Genomic DNA, 24,642 nt, shown 5'->3' on the forward strand with positions numbered 1-24,642 from the left:
GTGCTTGAGCACATGCCTGGCATAGAGGAGGCCTCACACCCAACACCTGACATCCTCAGTAAAGGGAGGGAGAGACCCGGGGTGCCTGTCAGTGCCGGGGAACACCTGGGCAAGGAGCCTGCCTTCACCTGGAGCAGACCACTGGGCCACCGGACTGGCAGCTGCTCTCCAGTGCCGGGGAACACCTGGGCAAGGAGCCTGCCTTCACCTGGAGCAGACCACTGGGCCACCGGACTGGCAGCTGCTCTCCAGCGCCTCAGGCGGAGGAGGCCTGGCCAGTCCCCTCCCACCTCGTTCTTTCATCTAGACTTCAGGTTTCAAATCGCGCCCCTCCAGATGTTGTGGACTACAGTTCCCAGGGGATGATGAGAACTGTAGTCCATAACATCTGGAGGGCCGCGAGTTTGACACCTACGATCTAGACCCGTGGTGGCGAACCTTTGGCACTCCAGATGTTATGGACTACAATTCCCATCAGCCCCTGGCAGGGGCTGATGGGAACTGTAGTCCATAACATCTGGAGTGCCAAAGGTTCGCCACCACTGAATTGCCTGCATGCCAGGGCCCCTCTCCCAAAGCTTCTCTCCCGGTAAGCCAGCTGGCTTTGCACACACACGCACACACACATGAGTCTGCTTCGCTCCACTGGGCCTCTCGTCTTGGGCCGCCATGTTACATGCAGCAGCACCCCCCCCCCCCCGCCTGTGGCTCAGGACCAGGCTGGCCCACCTCCAAATCACTCACTTTCTTGGGACTCGTGGGAGAGGCTGGGCGACTCCATGGCAGGACCTGAAACAGGAAGTACATGTGACAGATGGAACCGTAGAATCCTAGAGTTGGAAGAGACCCCCAAGGGCCATCCAGTCCCACCCCCTGCCATGCAGGAACACACGATCAAGGCACCCCTGACAGATGGCCATCCAGCCTCTCTTTAAGAACCTCCAAAGAAGGAGACTCCACCCCGGCTCCGGGGCAGCGGATTCCACTGTGGATCAGTCCCTCCCATCCGGACGTTCTTCCTGATGTTTGGTGGAATCTCTTTTCCGGGGCCTTGAATCCATTACTCCTCGACGGAAGGGAGGGAACAGAGAGGAGCTGAGCCCACGAAGCCGCCCTCTCCCAAGTGGGGCCCTTGGTCTCCCTGGGCCTGGAGTGGCTGGCTGGCTGGGTGCTGGTGGGGTGGGGTGGGGTGGGGTGGGGTGGGGTGGGGGGAATGAGGTGAGGGTCCTCCATGGCTGTCCCCCATCAAAAACTTTCTCGAGAAGTCCAAGAGCTAATCCGCCCCTGGCACAGGCTGAGCCCGCCAAGGCCTGAGGGGGCCTCGTTTGCGCCCCAGACCACCCGGCTCCGAGTACTGATGCTTATGGGGGAAGAAGAAGTCCACAGAGCAGGTGTGAAGACAAGGTGGGTGGTCAGGTTTGGGTGCACCAGCTGGGCCTGCAGCCAGAGCATTCCGGTTCTGCCAGGGCGGGCGAGGGGCTCCAGGAGGCAGGAGCAGCAGTGCCGCCCCATCCCAGCTGTGGGGCAGAGCAAGCGCAAGCCCTGCGCACGGACTGGCATACCGCTCTGTGCTTCCCCGGCCAGCGGCTCCAAGCTGAACGAATCGAGGCTGGAGGTATCGCTGTTGAGCGGAGCCACGTTCACGTCGTCTGTGTGGGACCGAACTGCCCCTGCAAAGCTAACGGAGGACGGCATCCCTGTCGGAAGGAAGGAAGGAAGGAAGGAAGGAAGGAAGGAAGGAAGGAAGGAAGGAAGGAAGGAAGGAAGGAAGGAAGGAAGGAAGGAAGGAAGGAAGGAAGGAAGGAAGGAAGGAAGGAAGGAAGGAAGGAAGGAGTGTGGGTCATCATCCCAGAACCTCAGCCTGCCAGGAAACAGGACAGAGGCTCAAAGAAAGAAGGGGGGGAGGGGAGACAGCAGGGCATGTGACTCACACCAGGCCTACCTGTTGTCAGCTGCTCCAAAGGGGTGGCAATCTCACCTGTGGGCATTAAGGCCGAGAGGTCAGGTGGTCCCTACCAGGGCTGAGCCCCGCCTCTTCTGCTGTCCTGGCCCCCTCCCTGCCAATCCCTCCAGCCTCTGAGCAGGAGCAAGGGCCAGAGAGCACCACAAGGTACAGCTCAGCCTCTCAATCACCAGTTGCTCCCCTCAAGGGGCCACAGGGAAATGCTGTGCCCCTCCCCCTCCAGGGGAGGCTGCAGGGGGCAGCGTGCCCGTCACGCAGAGGCTTTTCCGTCCATAGGACAGGGGTCCTGGCGCTCCTGCCACGTCGCTGGCTTCAGCTGTGGGCAGTGGATTGGGTCCATGGGGAGGGAAGCCGGACACACGGTCTCCAGGGTGCGCAGCAACATCCGGAACAGGCTGACTAGACATTGAGTCCACGTGGCATATGAATTAGTGACATCTCTGAGCATGGGCAGAGGGTGTTCCCCTCTCCTGAACGACAGAAGCCTTTCCTCAGTTTGAGCCACAGAAAAACTGTTGACAGCAAATTCCAGGACCCGTCCCCTGCCCCCCTTCCCCCCGGGGCCACGGCCTCCATGTGCCCAGTTGCAACTCAGGAATGAGGCAGCCACGGATTTCCAGAAAGAGGGACAATTGTGTGGGTGTGAGCCCAGAAAGGTTGCAACTGTGGAGTGGAGGCTGATGCCTCTGGCTGCGTCTCCTGGGGCCACCACCCAAAGGATAAAAAGGCCCAGCAGGGCTGCAAAAGGAGCCAGAGAAACAGCCCCCAGCCAGGGCATTGACCCAACAATGGCTGCATTTGGGCACTCACCCGCTCTGTCCCCCGATGGTCATGGCCACAGGAGCCTGCTTGGCTCGGACTCCACTGGCGGCACATGATCCCTGGCAGGGCGCTCAGCCCCACGGCACCCCAATGCCACCCTCTTCATTGAGCTGCCCACCTTCTGGTTGCCTGGACCAGAAGCTGAGCAAACCACAGGGTTCGGAAACACCAGAAATGGGTGCTTGTTTCCACAGGACAGAAGAAGAAGAAGAGAAGAGTTTGGATGTATATCCCCCCTTTCTCTCCTGCAGGAGACTCAAAGGGGCTGACAATCTCCTTGCCCTTCCCCCCTCACAACAAACACCCTGTGAGGTGGATGGGGCTGAGAGAGCTCCGAGAAGCTGTGACTAGCCCAAGGTCACCCAGCTGGCGTGTGTGGGAGTGCCCAGGCTAATCTGAATTCCCCAGAGAAGCATCCACAGCTCAGGCAGCAGAGCGGGGAATCAAACCCAGTTCCTCCAGATCAGAGTGCACCTGCTCTCAGCCACTGCTCTTAGCCACTACGCCACTGCTGCTCCTTGCAGCTCCTTGCACGCCCCCCCCCCCCCCGAGCACACTTACTTTCTCCCGAGGCCTCGGACTTGCCAGGCACGCTGGTCTCTGAATTCGCCACGGGCTCTGGAAGAGACAAGGCAGCATGGGAGGGAAGGAGCCCCCCGGGATCACCCTGGTCCCCATGGGGCAGCCCCTCGGGAGGAGGCCTCAAAGGAGGGAGGGTGACCCCAATGCCCCCCCCCCCCCGCTCAGCAAAGCAGAAGCCAAGCTAGGGTTGCTCTAGAGCGGCATTCACGTGTACGGCTCTGACCCCAGCCCAACTTGGCTGTCCACCCAACCCCCAACGGTGGTCAGAGCAGGGTTGGTCCACTTCTGTCCGTGGCATGCAGAGGTCCTTTGGGGCACACCTGGGGTCTGGCTGCTTGCTGCGGATGTGGGATCCGGGGAGGTCAGCGGTTCTACAGAGATGGGAAGGGGGTTACATACATGGCCAGGTACCCCCGAGGGCCTCTTGGCAGCGGAAGGCTCCAAACTGAAGTCCCCCCACTAAGCTGGAGTCTCTCCCCCCACCATCTGGGGGTCACCAATCCCAACCAGGGCCCCCTCCCACTGCTCCTCACCGTCAGCAACCACCACAGCCAAGAGCAGGAGGGCAGCTGCAGCCAGCGCCAGGAACCTGCAGGAAGAGAGGAGAGACCCCGGGCTGTGTCCTCTGGCGAGTGGGGGCGAGGCTGGGCGCGCTCCTCAACCAGCCTTCATCTTGATGCTCCCTCAAGCTCTCATGCGGTGCAGTGCCACAGACCCCCCCCCAAAAGCCCCCGTTTTCTCCAAGGGAACGGATCTCTGTAGTCTGGAGCTGAGCTGTCATTCCAGGTGATTCCCAGGTCCCACCCGAAGGTGGGCAGCTTTAGCTGGCATTTTTGCCGGCACTGAGGAGCATCTTCCGCTGCCACGGGCCTTCCCAGCATGCCACTGGCTTTGTCAAGAACCCCCCCCCCCGCCATTGAGGTTCCCAGGGATTTCAGCCGGGCTTTCCAGCCCACTCCTCTGATAGCCCCTGAGGACCACTGGCCCATTTTACAGATGGAGAACTGAGGCAGGAGAAAGAAAGAGAGAGAAAGAAAGAAAAGGGAGCGCATGTCCTCGGCTGCCTATGCACAAAGAACACAAATGCAGCCCAGCTGCTGCCAGCTACCTGCTCGCCAAGGTTGGCACCTACCTGTGCGGAGGCTGCATGTTCCCGGGAAGCTGCAAGAACCAGGCAAACGAATGATGCTGGCCGGAGCTCTCAACCCCAGTGGTGGGTACAGCGGGGCACTGGGCGTGGGGGACAAAAGACCCCTTATATAGACCTTCCCCTCCCGCAGGGGTGGAGTCTGTGGCTGAGGGGCCAGCCAAGCCAGCCAATGGGCAGGGCCCGACCCATGAAGACACCTGAGCAGCAGGTGCCCTCCTTGAGCCCCAGGGGGGAGCGGAGGCTGAGGAGGCCGCCATGGCACTTGCCGCAGGGCCTTTCTCAGCTGAACAGCAGAGAGAATTTGGGCCGGGGCTGCTTCTTCTGTCACCCGCCAGGGACAAGAGGCGCTGGCCAGAATGCCCTGCTGGAGCCAGAAGCGTGGCCCTCCCCTGCAAATGCCAGCTGGGCACAGGAGGGGCTCCCCCAGCCCTGCGCCCTGAGATCCTTTGGACAGGGGTGCCCAGGTGGCCCCCATGGCAGCCCTCAGTGGGTCTGTCCCCCCATCCCATAAGCAGCAGCCAGGCACAGCAGGGGCTGGGCTCCGTCGTGCAACAGTCGGTTAGGAGGGGGCGTTTGGGCTGGCCGTCTGTGCGAGCAAACTCCAGCCTTGGCTGGGCAGCTGTCAATATGGCAGGATCCTGTTCCTTCTGGGCCCGGCCCTCTGGCAGGTTACGAGCAGCCCGTCTTTAGGAGGAGAGAAAGAAGGAGAGCTGGTTCTTGCAGCGTGCTTTTCTCTACTGTGGAGGATTCTGGGAGTGGCTGGCAGCCCCCTTCCCTCCCCCTCCCCTCACCAGGCGGTCAGGTTCCCATTAGTCTCCATGCTGACCAGGGGAGCCCCCCCCCCCCCCCGGCGCTCCAAGCCCTGAAAAGCTTCCACTGCACATTTCTGTGGCGTAGGAGGTCAAGAGCTCGTGTATCTAATCTGGAGGAACCGGTTCTGATTCCCAGCTCTGCCGCCTGAACTGTGGAGGCTTCTCTGGGGGATTCAGATTAGCCTGTGCACTCCCACACAAGCCAGCTGGGTGACCTTGGGCTAGTCACAGCTTCTCGGAGCTCTCTCAGCCCCACCCACCTCACAGGGTGTTTGTTGTGAGTGGGGAAGGGCAAGGAGATTGTAAGCCCCTTTGAGTCTCCTGCAGGAGAGAAGGGGGGATATGAATCCAAACTCTTCTCTCTTCTTAAACCTGAGGCAGGAGGTGGGAGGGTGGGAAGACACCGCCCCCCCTCGACCCCCAGGAACCAGGCACCTTCTAAGCACCAATTCAGGCAGCTGACCCAAGGAATCCCTTCGCACTAAGCAGCATCGATCCATCGGTCCATCCCGTGAACCGGCAACAAGCCGCGTCTGCCTGTGTCGGGGTGGGGGTGGGGTTGTGCGTGTACCTGCTTGGGTGGAAGAAAGAGGCCACCGCCCCCCAGGCCACCTCTGCCTGCCCCTCCCCGTGGAAGGGCCCACCAGAGAACAAGAGCTCCTTTGTGGCTGGGGAGCTCCTCAATTGGCTTTTGTTCCTGGCGGGGGATGAAAGGCTCTGGTGGGGTGGGGGGAGGGGGGGTCCTGGGCCGCTGCCGCCGGTGGGGCCAGGTTGGGTTGCAGAAGCAGCTGGGCTCACTGGCTCCGGGCAAGGGGTGCGTGCGTGCGTGCGTGCTGGTACGGCTGCAGCTCCAGGCCACCGGAACAGATCACCTGGCTCCGTCCGATGTGGCTCAGTTCCCTGCGGGCCGGCTCTCTTGGGATGGTTTTGGCCGACTATCTATTCTCCCACCCCCCCAAGCACGAGGCTTCTGCCCCATGGGAGAGTCAAGGCCAGGTCTTCTGCTGGCTCGAATGTGCCCCCCTTCTACTCGGCAGAGGGGCTGCCCCCATCTCTGGCTCACAAAGCCCTCCAGAAAGGGCCGGAGCTCCCTGTCCCTGGAACCCCTTGGCTTGCTGGGGCAACCACAGACCTGCCCTTGAACGCAGGGAGAGATGCCCCCTCTCCTACAGAGCCCGTCTCTTCTCTGCACGGGGGCATGGATGCCGGGCACTACGGCCGACCCAAACCTCCTTTGGAAAACTGTCATGACTTGGCGCAGGTTCATGCTGGGGTCTGGAAAGATCTCCCTTCGTCAGACCACAGCTAAAAAGAAAGGGGCCCTTCGTTAAAGAGGTAAGAACATAAGAACATAAGAACGAGCCTGCTGGATCAGACCAGAGTCCATCCAGTCCAGCACTCTGCTACTCGCAGTGGCCCACCAGGTGCCTTTGGGAGCTCACAGGCAGGAGGTGAAAGCAATGGCCTTCTGCGGCTGCTGCTGCTGCTCCCAAGCACCTGGACTGCTAAGGCATTTGCAATTTCAGATCAAAGAGGATCAAGATTGGTAGCCAGAGATCGACTTCTCCTCCATAAATCTGTCCAAGCCCTTTTTAAAGCTATCCAGGTGAGTGGCCATTTTTTGCTCTGGCAGGTGCGCCTAAAGCAAAGAAAACTAAGTCTATAGATGAAGCCCAAGGGGCGGAGGGGGGTGTATTCCACTAAGAAAGCCCTGTCACGGGTGATCTCTCTCTAGTCTGTGGGTGGGAGGGCAGACAGCAGGGCTCCAGTAGACGCTGTTAACAGGCAGACTGGACACAAAGTACAGGAGGAGGCCGTCCGGCCATCCGGCCATCCTTCAGATACTCTGGTGGGTTCTTCCAGCTATTGCTCTGTTGGCTGGCCCCATGGAAATGACCCTTTCCCACCAGGATTATGATCTCAAGCGGTGGGGCAGCACTGGAGGAGCAGGGATTGGGAAGCATTCAGAGGCAGCATCATGCAGGGGAACGTATGGGGTCCCTGTGTTGCGGCCATTTAGTACTTGGGGGGCAGAAATTCGCCCTCCTTCTTTTCCCCGGATCCATACACTGACTTCAAGATTTGGTGCAAAAAATGTTGTTTGGTTGTGGGGGGGGAGGGCTACATTTTCCCTAGATACGCCTCTGGCCTCATGGAAGGGCAGGGAAGAGTGCGGTATGTGGGTCAGGAGATCCCCCATAGAAGCCGGACTCCAGAACACACAATCATTTGGTCAGGGGAAAGGCCAGGGGCGAGCCTGCTTTCCCCAACCTGCTGGATCTCTTGCCCAGTAAGAGCCAGATCGGGGGCCCAGTCTCCGGACAGGTTGGCTTCGCCACGGTTCTAGACCAAGGCCTATCCAGCCCCTGGTGCCAACTGCAGAAGACCATTGAACGCAGCTGGGCCAAGGGGGGCCCATGGAAGGCTTTGGTCTGTGTGGGGTCATTTTGCACCCCACGTGACCAGATAGGTGGCACCCGGGCAGGTACGCCCCTGTGGCTTAGCTTCTGAGAGCTGAGATCAGGCCACGTAGCCTGCTGCTTTCTGGTCTATGAGACATGGAAGGAAGAGACGGATGGGAGGGAGGGAGGGAGGGAGGGAGGGAGGGAGGGAGGGAGGGAGGAAGGAAGGAAGGAAGGAAGGAAGGAAGGAAGGAAGGAAGGAAGGAAGGAAGGAAGGAAGGAAGGAAGGAAGGGTCCCCGGCAGATGGGAGGGGAAGCTCCTGCCATCTGGAAGGTCTCCTAGTCTACATGGGGACAGGGACAGGTTTCTTCCTAGGGTTGCCAGCTCCAGTTTGGGACATTCCTGGGGATTTGGTGGGTGGGCTTTGCAGAGGGAGGGCCCCCCAGAAGCATGTGATGCCACAGAATCCCCCCCCCCCTCCCAAGCAGCCCTTTCTCCAGGGGAGTTGTGTCATCTGGCGATCAGTTCTAATTCTGGGAGAGCTCATAAGAACATAAGAAGGAGCCTGCTGGATCACACCAGAGTCCATCTAGTCCAGCACTCTGCTACTTGCAGTGGCCCACCAGGTGCCTTGGGGAGCTCACAGGCAGGAGGTGAAAGCAATGGACTTCTGCTGCTGCTGCTGCTGCTCCCGAGCACCTGGTCTGCTAAGGCATTTGCAACCTCAGATCAAGGAGGATCAAGATTGGTAGCCATAGATTGACTTCTCCTCCATCAATCTGTCCAAGCCCTTTTTTTTGCCACCTGGAGGTTGGCAAGCTTAGTTCCTTTGCTCCTGAAGCATCCCCCCCCCCCCCGGAAAGCGTTTGGCCCAAATGTCTGGGCTTGGCACACTTTGGGGAGTTTCCTCCTCTATCGATCTTGTGGGGGGCACATCTGCCCCACATGCCTCCTCTCACTCACTCACCCCCCCTGTCCCTGGGGAAGGTTCGGCAGCAGGGACAGGGGGAGGGCAGGCGGGAGGAGTGCAGAGGGGGCTGCTGGGATTGGCTCCTTGGAAAGAGGTGCTCAGTCCATCTCTTCTCTCTTCGTGACTCAGACCCCCCACCCTCTGCCCACCTGCCTGGAAGAGGCTGTGCAGGCCCCAGCCGAGCAACTGGCTTGCGACCAAGCTGCGGCCACATGAAAGGGAGCCTCTGGGCTCAGGGTCTGCTTGTAAAGCCCCCCCCCCCCAAATCAGGTCTTGCCTCTGGCCATGTGTGTAGGCTCCAGGGAGCCCTCCCCCCCCCCCCCCCCCCGATCAGCAGGGCCTGGCTCTTGGCACCTGGCTCCGTGGGCTGAGGAGAGGGCCCTGGGGACAGCCCCAGCTGTGCAGGACAGCCCAGCTGAACCACTGCTCTGCAGCAAAGGCCCGCGTCCTCCAAGCAGCCGTGGTGTGGGCACGTGTGGAGGTGTAGGGAGGAGGCGAGGAAGCAGAGGCCGTCTGGAGTTGCTCCCCAGGCCTGGGGAGAGGAGCAGCCAAGCCACGGCAAAGAGGCTCGGGAGGCAGAGGTTAGCAGTCCAAAGCCCCCCTGCTGTGCAGGCCAGGCAGTGGCCCAGTGGCACATGTCTTGGGCCCCGTGATACTGACCAGGAGGGCTCAGCTCCCTGCTGCTGCCACCATTACCCAGGTCTCCTCTGAGCAGACCTTGCAGGGAGGGGCTGCTTGCCTCCTCTAGGGCCCACTGCAGCTCTGCAGGAGACGTCCCATCTGTGTCATGGCCAGTCTTTGGGGGGCCCCACCACAGTACGGAGGGCCGCCCTGCAATGGGTAGAAGTTCCTTTCCGGACCCCCCGGGCCGAAAGCTGGTCTCCCCAACGGCTCCCAAAACATCTGAGGTGGGCTCGGAGGAGTCCTCTGGACAGGCCTCTGTTAGCCACAAAGGTGCGTGGGGTTTCTTGCCACACCAAGCCCCACTTTTCAAGTTCCCCTCCAGGGGGGAGAAGGGCTCCAGCCAGTCACTGGGGGGCGGGGGACAGTTTCTTTGGATGAAAGCTCCTCTCAGACCAGGTAGAGATGCCCCCTCCCCCCTGTGGAGAAGCCCAGGAGGGAGGGGGGCCGCTCATTCTCCTGGGTGGACAGGTGTTGCCTGCCTACCTGTGACGGGCAGCCACGCTCCCTCCCTGGCATTCCTCCCTCCCCCCCAGCCCTGCAGAACAAGGGCCCTTTGCTGCTGCCCAGCCGGGCTCAATGCTCTTTTGTTCCCAGATGAAAGGGTCTCGAGGGGGGGTGACTCAGGAGATTGCAGAGGGCGATTGGGCGGCCGGGGGGGGTGCTGCCGGGGGTTCCCCAGCATAAAGATGGGTCAGCCCAGCCTTGCTGGCACCAGAAACCTGGAGGCCGAGAGAGAACGCCTGAGTCACTTTGCTCCAGTGCCAACAGTGGGAGAGGCAGCAGAGGGGTTGTTCACACAGTGGGGGGTGGGGGGTATTCGCAGAGAACTGAGTGCGTGAAGATCCTCAGACGCTCCTGCTACTCAGTGTTGCTGGATGCACTTGAACTCGGGGCTTTTATTCCGGTTAAGCGGCTCTGAGCTCAATGCGAGTGCTGAGGGGAGGGAAAAAGACCCCTAGTGGAGAAGGGGTGGGTGGTGGGTGGGAAGGAATGTGGCACCCCCTGCAGCCAGCAGAAGCGGTGGGGGTGCAGGAGCAGGAGCAGATGCAGCAGCGCACGGGCTGGAGTGGATGCGGCGAGATCGAGGCATCAATCCAGGTGGGCCAGGAAACTCACTGGATGAACTAGCAGTCACTTTCTCAGCCTGACCTACCCTGCAGGGTTGTTGTAACAATAAAACGGGCGAGGGAAAAGCCAATCTCACCATCCCAAGTTCCTTGAAAATGAGCAGGATCCCGCTGAGACTGGTTTTCATCTGCCTTGTTTAAAACCACAGGTTCTCCAGTCCCAGCCTGGTGGCATCGCTCACTGGTCACAGTTTCTCCTCTTCTGCGGTCCACCTTTGAGCCCCAGGAAGAGGCAGGAAGATCACAAATGCTGAAGACCACAGGAATTGTAGCAAACACATCATTTGAGAGCCAGTGTGGTGTAGTAGTAGCTAAAAGTGGATTCTAATCTGGAGAACTGGGTTTGATTCCCCACTCCTCTACCCGAGTGGCGGAGGCTTATCTGTTGAACCAGATGAATCTGTTGAACCGCACTCCTACATTCCTGCTGGGTGACCTTCGGCTAGTCACAGTTCTCTCCAAACTCTCTCAGCCCCACCTACCTCACAAGGGGTCTGTTGTGGGGAGAAGAAGGGAAAGGAGCGTGTAAGCCCCCTTAAAAAGGTGAGGTATTAATCCAAACTCCTCCTCCTCTTCTTCTTTGCTGTTTGTGTCATTCCCTGCCCCCAGGTATGCTGATGGCTTTAAAAGGGCATTCCCGGAGGGGAGCGGCTGAATGGAGCCTCCATGTTCAGAGGCAGTATGCTGCTGAGTATCAGTTGGTGGCAACAGGGAGAGGACAGGTAAAGCTGTCGCTTTCTTAGGGTGTGTACTTCAACAACATGAGAAAAAGGAGACTTGACTTGATGGGCCGTTTTCCAGTCAAGATATTTTAAAAGTACGGACATAAGGAGGCCAAAAAGTCCCCGGGCCCCTTCTTGGGCGTGGCCAGTTGGGGCTGGGCAGGGAAAGGCGCCCCCCCCCCCGTTGGAGAGCTGCTGCCTGTGGGTTCGGACCCCCCCCCCCCCCGTCCAGCCTGGTCGAGCATGAAGGAGCTCCTTGCTGCAGGGGGTGGGCAGCAATTTGAAAAGTGCCCCGTAGAGGCCCAGCGGGGCAGACGGCTGTGGTCAGGACCCGTGACAGGTGCGCAACCCCATTTCCCACAGCGGTCATGAGTGCGGCCCTCCCCATCTTTCGCCACGTGCCACACACTGATAATGCCCTCATTGCTCTGAAGGCGGCAGGCGAATCCGTGGATGGCGTGGAACAGAGAACAGCCTCTGCACAGAATGCAAAGGTGCCGGACGACGAGATCAATGCAGTGGTTGTTTCACAACAGAGAAGGAAGATGTATTGTCGAAGGCTTTCACCGCCAGATTCAACTGGTTGTTGTGGGTTTTCCGGGCTGTGTGGCCGCAGTCTGTGACACACTTCTCTCTGCGAAACACCTCTGAAGAGGCCAGCCACAGATGCAGGTGAAATGTTAGGAACAAGATCCACCAGACCACGGCCACACAGCCTGGAAAACCCACCACAACCAGAGAAGGAAGAGTTCGGCACTGGAAGACGTGGGGGCGGCCACCAGTTTGCACAACTGAGAAGTGGATGAGACCTATTGGAAACCTTAGCCACGATAGCCAAATGGAGCTCCCATGTACAGAGGCAGTGCATCTTTGAACACCAGCAGCTGAGTAGCTATGGAAGGGGAGGGCTGCTGTTCCGGTACCTGGCTTGTGGGATACCTGGAAGGACGCCTGTGAGCTGACCATGGCTGGGAACCTGCAGAGCTGCATTTGGAAGGTTATGCTCCTTCCCTTCACCGAAGGGGAATTTGGGGGAACTGCTAGGGGCTTTGCACAGGAATGCCCCTGGGTGCTGTACAGTATTGAAGGCAGAAATCCCTATTAGAGGCTTTCCGGCTAGTAGGGTTTCATCCAGTGTCCAGTGTTATCATGGAAATCATGCATTAACCTTGTAGGAAACTGGTACTTTGAACGCAAGCTGCAAGCAATTAGTTCCTAGTTAGCAGATTAAGGCGGCTGCAGTCCGGGCGACCTCATAGGCAGCCCCAGATTGCCGCAACGTGACCTAAAAGTTGCAGCAGATCAGAGAGATTCCATTATATTTAATGTTAAAGTGGTACAGCAGTCTAAAAGGTGGGTCTCCTTGCTTCATTCAGAATTGAACACAATTTGCTTGCAGCCACGTTTATAGCATTATTGTGAATGCTGACCTTTAAGATTTCGAAGGAAGTAACAAAGGCAGAAATCTGCATTGATAGTTTAGGATGAGGTGTTGAGCATGAAACGAGCACTTTATACGGGGAGTTCACAAAAGTGTATTTGTACGAGAAGTGCATTTGTTAAAGTGTATTGTTGTTAGAGTGCATTGACAATTGACGGTGCTGCTTACAATTAATTGTGGCTGTGTAGATCTGTGATTTTGTTTAACTGCAGTGGCCAGTTTCTCTGCTACAGTCTTGTATGAGTTGTTAAAGGAACAGGTTCCTGTTGTTTTCATGGGAGAAGTTGTGTTTAATACATACAGGGTTGAAATGTTCATTTGCAAACATTTTCTTCATTACCAGATATAATATAAACAATATTTTATGCCTAGTGTTACAGTGTTTAGCTGTTTTGTATACATTATATTATATACTGTAACCTTCTATTTTAGTACTGGAGGAAGAACACACACACACACCCGACTCAATGGAGCAGATGCCAGGGAAGTGGGATGGGGCCCATGATCCAGAACAGAGCTGCTAGCTCAAAAAAGCCTCTGGTGTAGTGGTGAAGAGCGGCAGACTCAGGTTTGATTTCCCACTCCTGCACATGAGTGATGGACTTTTCTCTGGTGAACTGGATTGGTTCCCCCACTCCTATGTTCCTGCTGGGTGACCTTGGGCTAGTCAAAGTTCTCTCTGGACTCTCTCCTTAAAAGGAGAGAAAAGTAGGGTATCAAAACCAAATCTTCTTTCTAGAAGGCACCTGCCATGAGTCTGAATGCGGGGGGTGGGGGTGGGGGAATGCACATGTCTGGGACCCAAGAGTGGGTTTTTGAAGTGGCACAAGAGCCATCAACCCCGACACACACACACACACACTTGCCAGAGCAAGGGAAGCAAAAGGGCAGGCGCCTTTCCCAAGGATGGGAGCGCACCTGTTCTTCAGAGGGAGGGGGGATGCAGCAGGGGAAGAGGGGCCAGGGGCCAGGTGTGGCTTCAGGTCAGTCTTGCCTTCCAAGCCTCCAGGTCTCACCAGAAGAAGGACCAGCTTCAGAGGTAGCCAAGAGACCTCCTTCGCCCACCCCAGAGGTGCAGCTGCATCCGTCCACAGCAGCCTCTAGGGGCACTTTGAAGACTGACAGGTTTGTTGTAGCAGATGTGGGCCTGGATTGGGCATGCAGAGTTGCCAGCCTCCAGGTGAGGCCTGGAGAGCTCCAAGAATCACAACTGATCTCCAAGCTACAGAGATCAGTCAGGGGTCTGCAACCTGCGGCTCTCCAGATGTTCATGGACTACAATTCCCATCAGCCCCTGCCAGCATAACCAATTGGCCAGGGGCTGGCAGGGGCTGATGGGATTTGTAGTCCATGAACATCTGGAGAGCCACAGGTTGCAGACCCCAAATGGCAGCTGCTTTAGAGGGTGGATTCCAAGATGGCCTTCAACCCCACTGAGGTGTGTGCCTGCCTGCCTGCCTGCCTGCCTGCCTGCCTGCCTGCCTGCCTGCGGCCATTTCCCACCCAAGCGTGGCTGCCGTGTGTCCCAGCAGATGCCAAAGCGCCCTACCTGGGGCACCCAGAAGACAAGGGTGCTTCTTACAACAGCCTCAGCATCTGCACAGAGGAGCTGTCCCTGCTGTTGCCCATCTCTGGCAGGGGCCTGGAGATCTCCCAGAAGGAAAACGGATTATGTCCTGCCTAAAGTCCTCCCCCTTCCCAAGCCCAGCCCTCCCCTCCCCCCACAATCCCCCTGGCTGGCCAGCAGGTGAGGCCCGGGGCAAGTTTCAAGGGGAAATACTATTATTATCCTAGCAGAATTTGCCAGCAATTCCAGCAGTCCAAGCAGGGGATCCTCAGGCTGTGTCGCCATTTCAGACAAGCAACCTGCCGGGAAGATGACGGTGCAGGTGACCCGCGAGTGCTGCACCTGTTGACCCCAGGGGACCGCACGGAACCTCTGCTCTGTTCAGGTGAGGTGCAGCCCCTTGGACCCACCCATCTCCCCGCCCCCCCCGGTTGTGCCTGCCTTCAGCTGGGGCAGCTGCTGTGGCAGGGGTCCCCCGAGTGGAAGAGGCCGTACACGCTGACCACAGGGAAGATGCTGAGCGCCCCGACCATGGAGCCCGCCTGCACCACGGCCCCACACCACACGAGGGCACAGTGCCCCTCGTCCCGCAAGATCATCCCGATCATCAGCTTGACGTAGGAGAGAGTGCCCACGAAGAGCACCCAGCACAGCACCTGTGGGGAGAGCCAGCGGCAGGTGAGTAGCAGGCAGGGAAGCCACCTGCCCGTCATCCTCCATCTGTGCACCTGGGGAGGGGGGGGAGGCTGGCTGGTCAAACAGAAGGGTCCCAGAGCATGGGGGGCCCACTGTGCTGTAAGGGGGGCAGTTGGGGGGGCTTGCAGATATCCCAGAATTAAAGCAGAGACTGCAGAGATCAATTCCCTGGAGGAAATGGGTGATTTGGGCGGACGATTCTACAGCATGGTGTCCTGTTGATCTCCTTCTTCCCTCCCCAAACCCCACCCTCTGAAGGATCCCCCCCCCCAAATCTCCAGGAATTATCAACCTGGAGTTGGCATCTCTGCTCTGTCATCTGATTGCCAAGCTCTGCCCCCGCCCTCCCGAAACACTGAGGGGCCGAGGCAGAGGGCTGACGAGGGATTGTGAGGCCAAGGTTGGGTCTCCAGCCAAGAATAGCCACGGGGGGGGGGGGGGGGAGGAACCAATACTCTCAGCTTGCCCCCAGCGGTCAGCACTCTGAATGACCCACAGAAGAGGCAGCTGGAAATGGGGGTCTGTGTTTTTGGGAGGGGTCTTTCTGCCCAGAGCAGGGGTCTTCAAACTATGGCCCTCCAGATGTTCATGGACTACAATTTCCATCAGCCCCTGCCAGCATGGCCAAGTGGTAGGGCTGATGGGAATTGTAGTCTATGAACATCTGGAGGGCCATAGTTTGAAGACCCCTGGCCCAGAGGATCAGAGCAGCTGTGGGGGGGGGGCACTGGGAGGGCCCTTCTGTACGAGTGACCCAACTGAGGTTTTGGGAACGGCCGCTGGGAGCAGGCAGCCCAGGCACCCAGAGAGGCCGGGCTCCGTCCTCAGCACCCTCACCCGGGCCCAGCACTCGTGTGCCCACCTGCGGAGGAGGAGGAGGGGCGCCTTGCAAGGGTTGGCAAAAAGCTGGGGGGGGGGGGACGACTGCCGGGCCCGATTCTGCCCTCTCCAAATGCTTACAATGAGGATGACGCCTGCCGGCAGATGCAAAAGAGGAGGGCAGGGACTGAGCACCGCCACGGCCATGATGTAGCAGGCAAGGAGGGATCCGGCCACGGAGAGGGCCCCCAGCAGCACCAGCGACCTGGCAGGGAGGGAGGAAGAGCGGGGAAGGAAGAGGGATTACTCAGCCTCCCTGTGAAGCCCAGACAGGGAACGCCCAACATGGCCCCGTGGCCCTCCAGGCTCCTGGCTCCTCTTCATCGTGTTCCCAGGGCCAGATGTCCACATTCCCCAAAGGAAAGGCTGCGGGAGACGCCCGAGGTGCCTGCCCCTCCGCTGGGCTCAGACCTGGCATCCAACCCTGGACTGGGCCTCGAATGGACTCCCAGGGGAGGGTGGCCAACCTCCAGCTGGGACCTGGAGAGCTCCTGGAGTTACAACTGTTTCCCAGAAACAGAGGGGAGAGGGCGGTTTTGGAGGGGAGGGGTCCTCTGGCACTCCAATCCTCAACCTCTCACGACTCCATGCCTAACCTCAAAGAAGTTCCCAACCTCCAGTTGGCTTCTCCTGCCCCTCTCTGCTCCCTCACCCCACAGACCTGCACTTGGAGCCAGAATGTTATGAGAACAACCACCCCCCGGGGCCACCCCAGGTCCAGAGGTGGGATGCAGCCTATTCGCACCTATTCGGTAGAACCAGTTATTAAAATTTTCTCAGTTCGGAGAACCGGTTGTTAATGATTAACTCCACTAGGGACAAAGGGGGTAATCTCTGTCTCTGGGTACAACAAATCTCGTCAAGTGGGGGATGCAAAATTGCCCCCCAGGGCCCCCTGCGACCCCCCTTCCCCCCATGGCACCCCACTCCACCCCTACCCCCCACCCCACGGCACCCACCCCCCACACTTACCTTCAATTCAGAGCAAGATGGGAATTGGCAGACAATCCCTAACTTGTCTCTTTTCTGCAGCCGATAGCTTTTGCCCTTAACAAAAATGGCTACAGCCAAGTAAAAGGGAACAGCCCCACCGAGGAATGCCACGCCCAGGAATGCCCCGCCCCCAGAATGCCCAGCTATGCCCCCATCATGCCCCGCCCAGCCCCATTGGTGCTACGCCACTGTTTGAATCCCACCACCCTCGGAACCTGTTATTAAAATTTTTGGATGTCACCACTGCCCGGGTCTAGGGGAGGCATAGCTAGTTGGCCCTGATGTGGGGGTCCCCCACCACACACACACTCACCTGTTTGGCAGGAACATCCCCAGGAAGCAGGCGAGAGGGTTGGCCAAGGCAGCCAGCGTAGCCGAGAGGTGGTAAGCCAAGTCCCCATAAGGGAGGCAGGAGTAGGATTGGACGGCGGGCAGCGTGCCGTTGGTGAGGGCGTTGACCCAGGCCAGCAGCCCAAAGATGTACACCATCTGAGCCACGGGACGGCTGCCGAGACAGAAGGCGTTGTGGGCCGGGGTGCCGCCCTCTTCCACCTGCAGGCCGTTGGGGCTCTTGATCCGCATCCGCGCCTGGTACTTCTCCTTGGCACGCTCTTGCTTGGCCGCCGGGAGGTGGTTGAGGAGGATGAAGGCGACCAGGCTGACGGCCATCATCCCACTGAGGAAGAGGAAGAAGGCGCACACCGAGAAGCGCGGGGCCTGGTATGTCACCCGCAGCCCGTCGCCGTCGCCCGCGAGGCTGCTGTTGACACACTGGGACACGCCCACCCCCTGCCCAAGGGCCACCAGCCCAGGCAGCAAACCGCTCAGCCCCTCGCCCACGAAATAGGTGGTGAGGTAGTGGGGGCGCAGCCTGTGCATGTAAGGCAAGAAGGTGACCGACGAAGTGCAGTCCACCAGAGCGAGGCCGAAGAGCAGCCCCAGGAGGGCCAGGCTGCGAGGGGAGCCCCCCACCACGCTGGCCTCCCCCCAGAAGAAGGCCAGCAGCAGGCCGGCCAGGCAGCCCAGCGAGAGCAGGGCGTAGATGAGGCCCACTTCGTTGAGCCGCCCGGGCAGGAAGCGATGGGTCAGGGTGACGAGCAGCGGCCCCACATTGGCCAGCTGGATGACCACGGTCAGGTAGGAGGGCAGGAGCCAGCCTTCGGGCACGCTGGGCACCAGCAGGGGCAGCTCCACCCACAGGCCGTTGATGGCCACCCAGGAGCCTGTGCCCAGGAGGCAGGCCAGGAGGTGCATCGCCAAGCCCATGGCTCCGAGCTCCGGGGGGCGCAGGATCCGCTGCTGGGGCCAGCCCTGAAAGAGGGACACGGGAGGTGCCGTTAATGGACTGCCAGAGGAGGGGCTCTGAGCCCTTGTTCCACTGAAAAGCCACCACCCCCTAAACCAAGGTGACCAGACGTCCCACTTTTGGCGGGACAGTCCCGCCTTAAACCAATTCGTCCCGCGTCCCGCAGGTTTTTTTTACTGTCCCGATTTTTGGAAGGCTGCCGCACTGCCTTCTGGGGCGCTCCCATTTCAGGGCGGGAAACTGGGGAGCGCTCCTGCAACAGGGCGGGAAACCGGGGAGCGCCCCAAAAGGCAGTGCGCTCCTGCAGCCGCGCGCACCCGCGCGCCCACCCTGGTCCCAGCTTTAAAAGGTGACAATCTGGTCACCTTACCCTAAACTGGGTGGGAGGTATGTTCATCTATGCATTGTTCACCAGTTTGGATGGGCTGTAGGCAGTGGTGGGATCCAGCTGGTTCGCACCACTTCAGCAGAACCGGTTGTTAAAATGGTGCTTGGAAACAACCAATTGTTAAATTATTTGAATCCCACCACTGGCTGTAGGGTTCTCCCCTCTCCCTTTGACCTGTTTGCCTGGCCCACTGAGATTTCCCGGGTTGCTCACTCTTTGCAGGCACCCAGCGGCAGTTTGTTCTTGTCTGCACCCAGAGACAGCGGCCTGCTTGCAGGAGAACAGCAGCGGCGGCGGCAGCAGCAGAGTGCGGAAGCCACCGAGGGCTCCACGTGGGTGTCCTGCTCAGGCCCGACTTGCTGGACAGAACGGCAGCAGCCATCGGCTTGCCGGCTACCTCTTCTGACTCACTGGTTGTCCAGGGGCGGCTGCCCCACCTGCCCTACCCCCGAGCTTGAATTCCCTGTGGATTCAAATCTGAGCTGAAAACTCCAGCACCTGTTTTGAGCCCAGGACCGCAGCAGTCCCTGCAAAGTAGGCTTCTCTGTCCCAGCCAGCTGTGGAGCAACCCATAATATCCATCCCCAGGCAGAAATGGGCTGGGTTAATCTGCAAGAGGTGATCAAACCCCCACCTCAACCAGACCGCAGTCCTGTCTGCTACAGACATACGGTTGCCAACCTCCAGGTGGGGCCCAGAGACCTCCTGCAGTTAGAAGTGATCTTCAGGTGACCAAGATGCAGGCAGCGCATTTGCTTCCGTTCATTTATATCCCCTTTTCTCTCCCTTTCAAAGTAGCTTTTAAAACATCCTCCTCCCCTTCTCCCTTCTCTCACAACAGCAGCCCTATAAGGTAGGCCAGGCTGGTGATGAGCCCAGGGCCACTCAGGGAAGTGGGGATTCGCCCCCAGGTCGACCAGGGGCCTCAGCCCACCACTCTGGCCCCTGCCCCACCCCACACTGGATACTGGGTGGATCAGTCTTGAGGGAGAAAATGGCGGCTTCAGAGGGAAAACCCTCTGACTAGGTCATCTCTACTTCCGCTTGAAGGACAAGGGCCCAGGCGGGAAAGAAGAACAGCGGAGGCGGAGAACGGGTTTCCCAGGTGGTGCCGCCAGGAACGTCGTGGCTTCTTGGACCGTGGTCTGTGGTTTCATGAAGAGGGACTCCTGGCAAGGGATGGGCTACACCTCACGGCAATAGGGAAGAGCATTTGTGCTAGGGGGCTGACAAACCTTACCAGGAGGGCTTTAAACAGGAGTGAAGTGGGGGAGGGAGGCAATATTCAAGTGGGAAGGAGTTCACCTAGTACTAGAGAGAAGAGGCTGGAGGTTATAGAGAGAACTGAGTTCAAAAACCCAGCAGTGAGGGGATAAAACCTTAAACAAGCACCCACGGGGCATGAACCAAAACCTTAAGAGGTCTCCACACTAATGCACGAAGCATGGGTGACAAACAGGATGAAGCGGGACTCTTAAGAACATAAGAACAAGCCAGCTGGATCAGACCAGGGTCCATCTAGTCCAGCACTCTGCTACTCGCAGTGGCCCACCAGGTGCCTCTGGGAGCTCACAGGCAGGATGTAAAAGCAAGGGCCTTCTGCTGCTGCTGCTCCTGAGCACCTGGTCTGCTAAGGCATTTGCAATCTGAGATCAAGGCAGATCAAGATTGGTACCCTGTTTCCCCAAATATAAGACATCCCCTGAAAATAAGACGTAGTAGAGGTTTTGCTGAAGTGCGAAATATAAGGCATTCCCCGAAAGTAAGATGTAGCAAAGTTTTTGTTTGGAAGCGTGCCCGACGAAAAATAAGACATCCCCTGAAAATAAGACATAGCGCATCTTTGGGAGCAAAAATTAATATAAGACACTGTCTTATTTTCGGGGAAACACGGTAATAGGCATCACTGAAACCTGGTGGGATGAATCTCATGACTGGAATGTAATAACTGAGGGGTACAACCTATTCCAGAGAAACAGGTCAACTAGGGAAGGCAGACGAGTAGCACTCTACGTCAGGGATGACGACACCTGTGAGCAGGTCCTTGACTTAAATCCTGGGAGCCAGGCTGAGAGCATCTGGGTGAAAATGAAGGGGGAGAAAAGCAACAGTGGTCTCATCGGGGTGGGGGCATCTATTACAGACCCCCAAGTAACGGGAGATTTCAATTATCCAGATATTTGCTGGGAGTCAAACTCTGCCCAAGACTATCAGGTCCAACAGTTTCCTCATTTGCCTTGCAGACAGTTTTGTGGTCCAGAAGGCGGACGAGGCAACAAGGAAATCGACTGTTTCAGATCTGCTCCTAGCCAACAATGATAACCTGGCTAATGGGGTGGGAGTGGTAGGGTGCTTAGGGGGTGTGACCATGTTCTCCTGGAGTTTGTTATACCATAGAAGCAGGATGCCAGCCGTTATGTGCCAGGACAAAAGTGAGCAGGTGCAGGAGGAAGAGGGCCTATTGGGGAAGGGGAATGGGTAAGGTGACCAGCCGTCCCGCTTTTGGTGGGACACTCACGTTTTTCCGCAATGTGTCCCGCGGGGTTTTAAAATTGTCCCGATTAGGCAATGTGCTCCTGCGGCCGCGTGCGCCTCCTGCGCTGCCGCACTGCCTTCTGGGGCGCTTCCCTGTTTCCCGCCCTGTTACAGGGGAGCGCCGCAAAAGGGAAACCGGGGAGCGCCACAAAAGGCAGTGCTCTCCTACGGCCATGTGCGCCTCCTGCGCTGCCGCACTGCCTTCTGGGGCGCTTCCCTGTTTCCGACTGGGGAGCGCCGCAAAAGGCAGTGTGCTCCTGCGGCCGGGCAGGTGCGCACACGCGCTCCCTGCGTTACAGGAGTAAAAATCTGGTCACCTTAGGAATGGGGAAATGCTAAGGGGCCAAGGTGGGCAGGGGAACTCTGCCCAAGATCTGCCCCCAGCTTGCCGATGCCCTCGCTCTGAGTGGTGCCTTCCAACTCTGTCAACTTTGGCAGCTGCTGGGCACCAGTACAAGTTGCAGCCAGCAACTGGGGAGACCAACACGAGGCTGCGTTGGGTCCTCCGTGGGAACGAAGTGCCAGATAAATGCCTCGAATAAATGAACGTATGAAATGCAGCCTCCTTTCTCTGTGATGTGTCCTTACAGGGATCCTGACTGGGCCTCTTGATTGCTTTCGGAACGGGGGTGGGGTGGGACATCTGCAGACGCAAACGGACCACATCATGGTCATGGGCTTGAAGTCCATAGCAGCCCCCTAGCCAATCCAAACTCTGACCACTACGGCCGAGCCATTCCTGGCCCTTGTGCCTGCTTGTCTAAACCCTTTTCCACTTCAGGGCAAACAGAGGCTGCTGCTGCTGCTGCTGCTGCAGAAACACGCTCAGGAGCACCTCCTTGTGCCCCTGTGCCTGGGCACTCTGGGCCAAGTGGCAGCCCCCCCAGCTGAGGAGAAGAGTTGCCAGGGAAGGTGGGTGTCCCGGCAAAGCTGAGCCTCCAACGCATTTGAGAAGTGAAACACGGGAGACGCAGGCGTCTGCCAGCCCTCCCTCCAGCTCTGCCCTTATTTATTTATATTTATTTATATTTTAGATTTATATAGGCCGCCTCTTCCCCGGAGGGCTCGAGGCGGCTCAACAACATGGCTGTCACTAACAGCAACTTGACAGCATAACTTAAACATTAAAACTCCGGCAGCAGTTACATATAATTTAAGCGATCCAAGCTATTCAACAGTATGAAGCAATATAAAACAGTTCAGACGAAGCCGCTCCTAGAACAAAAGCAAAGGAGAAGGTGAAGAGAAGGGGAGGCAGGTGGGCCCCGGGTGGAAGCAGCAGGCCCAACCAGGAGTGACTTAACGATGGAAATTGACAGCATTTCAATGGGGGCAATTAAAACCACGGCCGACCTCTCCAAAGGAGGCCCAGTGGAATAATTCTGTCTTACAAGCCCTGCGGGAACTCACCAAGGTCCCACTTGGAGACCAGGACTGATGGAAGTGGGTATTCCACCAGGCTGGGGCCCAGGCATTAAAGGCCCTGGCGGGTGGGCTTAGCGCTGTCGTCGAGGGCCCAGGGTCTCAGTAGTTCTGCCACTGCGGCGCCCAGTGGCCCTCTGCCAGGACATAAAGGTGCCTTTGTAGCTGAAGAGAACCGGAGGGAAAAGCTTTCTGAAGCTGGGCGAAGTGCAGTTGTGTAAAGCTCTGAGCTTCCCTGCCCCAAACGGCACGGGCAGGAGGGCTCTTGGCTCCCTGGGGGCATCTCCAGCTGGTGTCCTCCCCAGCCCCCTGCCTGGCACCGGCTTCTGCACCAACTCCTCTTCCAAAAAGTTCTCGTGTTTACCAGAGCGGCAGTCCCAGGGACTTGGTGCCCGATCCGTGCATGCGCATAAGCAGGCCTGTGCTCCGCAGCCCAGAGGATCCAGCCCAGAGGCTTCAGAAGAGAGAGAGAGACGAAGGTTGCCCTGGGCGCTCTGGGCATGCCAGCTGTGTGTAGAGCCACCTCTTCAAAGGCCAGAGAGGGGGCTGGGCAGGGGCCAGGGGCAACTGGCAGCAAAGGCAAAGGCAGCTGCCCCCAGGCTGTCTTTTCTCCCCACCCCCCAGCCCGCCCGCCGTGCTCGGTTGTCTCTGTGCGTTTCCTACCTTGCAGAGGGAGGGTCGGGCCCTGCCCCTGCAGCTGCTGTGGAGCAGAGCGAGGAGCCCAGGATGGACACGAGGGACTGGCTGGCCGGCCGGCCGGCTCTTCGCTTCATCAGCCTGCTTGCAGAAGGCGCACACCCCTTACAAAAGGGAGTGGTCTACAGCCCCAAGCGGGAGGGGGGTATCCTCGAGGGAACTCTGACACTGGCAGGGTTAAGAGCTCTGAGATTGGGCTCTCCCCTGCCCCCCCCCCCCTCCAGGAGAGAGCCTCTGGGCCTTGCAGGGAGGGTGAGTGGCCTGATCCTGATCGGACTCAGAAAAGGGCCAAGGAGAGGCGTGAGGCCCTCTTGGCTGGGCTGGCAGGAAGAGAGGCGGCGGGGGGGGGAGCCTGTCCCTGGGGCACAGCCGCAGCCCCTCCCGGGAGTGAAGAGAGCCCCCACAGTCACCCCAAAGGCTAGTGCACCCTCACACGCAAGGTGCCTGCCATGCTAGCAAGCCCGCACATTACTGATTTATTCTGATACTGATCCCCTGGCTGCATTTCACCCCAGTGGGGACCCAGGGGTTGTTTTTGGGAGCAAGATGTTCAAATCCTGTTGTTCATACATACCCTGTTTCCCTGAAAATAAGCCCTAGCATGATTTTTCAGAATTTTTGGAGGATGCTTGAAATATAAGCCCTACTCCAAAAATAAGCCCTAGTTATAGATTCCCTGGCGCAGCTGATCTGGTCACGTGGGGGCGGGGGGGGGGGTAGCTCAAAATATAAGACATCCCCTGAAAATAAGCCCTAACGCATCTTTTGGAGCAAAAATTAATATAAGACCCTGTCTTATTTTTGGGGAAACATGGTACACAACGCTTCACAGCATGACGATGCAGAAGGAGGTGTCAAAGGCAGAGGTGGTGCAGGAAATATGCCTGACATACCAGGTCTCCTGGGGGTAAACATCTCAGCACTGACTTGAGGCTCATGCCCAAGAGGAAAACAGACCGTGGGGATACCAGGACCCCGCTATGGCACAGATTTCAGAGGAATCCCCGACTTGCTGGTCTGAAACCAGCGAATCTGTCAAGAACATAAGAACATAAGAACAAGCCAGCTGGATCAGACCAGAGTCCACCTAGTCCAGCTCTCTGCTACTTGCAGTGGCCCACCAGGTGCCTTTGGGAGCTCACATGCAGGAAGTGAAAGCAATGGCCTTCTGCTGCTGCTGCTCCCGAGCATCTGGTCTGCTAAGGCATTTGCAATCTGAGATCAAGGAGGATCAAGATTGGTAGCCATAAATCGACTTCTCCTCCATAAATCTGTCCAAGCCCCTTTTAAAGCTATCCAGGTGAGTGGCCATCACCACCTCCTGTGGCAGCATATTCCAAACACCCATCACACGTTACGTGAAGAAGTGTGTTTCCTTTTATTAGTCCTAATTCTTCCCCCCAGTCAAGACCCATTCACACATGGCCTTGCTTTGCCTCTGGGGAGACTGGGGGATAAAGACCCCTCAATTGCTTTGGTTAGCT

The 24,642-nt window shown here is 58.2% G+C and overlaps 1 protein-coding gene across 3 annotated transcripts; it reads right to left on the bottom strand.

Annotated features, from left to right (window-relative positions):
* Positions 1-14,630: 14,630 nt before the first annotated feature.
* SLC52A2 (solute carrier family 52 member 2) lies at positions 14,631-23,328 on the bottom strand. 3 transcript variants are annotated; one of them, XM_048482561.1, is made up of 4 exons: positions 23,126-23,328; positions 17,125-18,122; positions 15,900-16,023; positions 14,631-14,899 (listed from the first exon to the last, which is right to left on the bottom strand). In XM_048482561.1, the coding sequence occupies exons 2-4, from the start codon at positions 18,075-18,077 to the stop codon at positions 14,687-14,689; spliced, it is 1,290 nt and encodes a 429-aa protein (XP_048338518.1). In that variant the 5' UTR covers positions 18,078-18,122; positions 23,126-23,328; the 3' UTR covers positions 14,631-14,686. The 3 variants fall into 3 exon arrangements, with proteins under 3 accessions (XP_048338518.1, XP_048338520.1, XP_048338519.1); XM_048482563.1 differs by lacking the exon at positions 23,126-23,328 and adding an exon at positions 22,827-22,850; XM_048482562.1 differs by lacking the exon at positions 23,126-23,328 and adding an exon at positions 20,468-20,991.
* Between the last annotated feature and the right edge of the window lie 1,314 nt (positions 23,329-24,642).

This window comes from Sphaerodactylus townsendi, unplaced genomic scaffold (assembly GCF_021028975.2).
Source record: "Sphaerodactylus townsendi isolate TG3544 unplaced genomic scaffold, MPM_Stown_v2.3 scaffold_19, whole genome shotgun sequence".
NCBI lineage: Eukaryota > Metazoa > Chordata > Lepidosauria > Squamata > Sphaerodactylidae > Sphaerodactylus > Sphaerodactylus townsendi.

What these genes read in the sequence shown, in the direction of transcription:
- SLC52A2 (XM_048482561.1), bottom strand. Translation starts at nt 18,077, where the DNA reads ATGGGCTTGGCGATGCACCTCCTGGCCTGCCTCCTGGGCACAGGCTCC. An exon ending in GGGATGTTCCTGCCAAACAG is followed by an intron (nt 16,024 to 17,124) that starts GTGAGTGTGTGT and finishes CCTCCCTGCCAG; the next exon opens with GTCGCTGGTGCTGCTGGGGG. An exon ending in CGGCAGGCGTCATCCTCATT is followed by an intron (nt 14,900 to 15,899) that starts GTAAGCATTTGG and finishes CTCTCCCCACAG; the next exon opens with GTGCTGTGCTGGGTGCTCTT.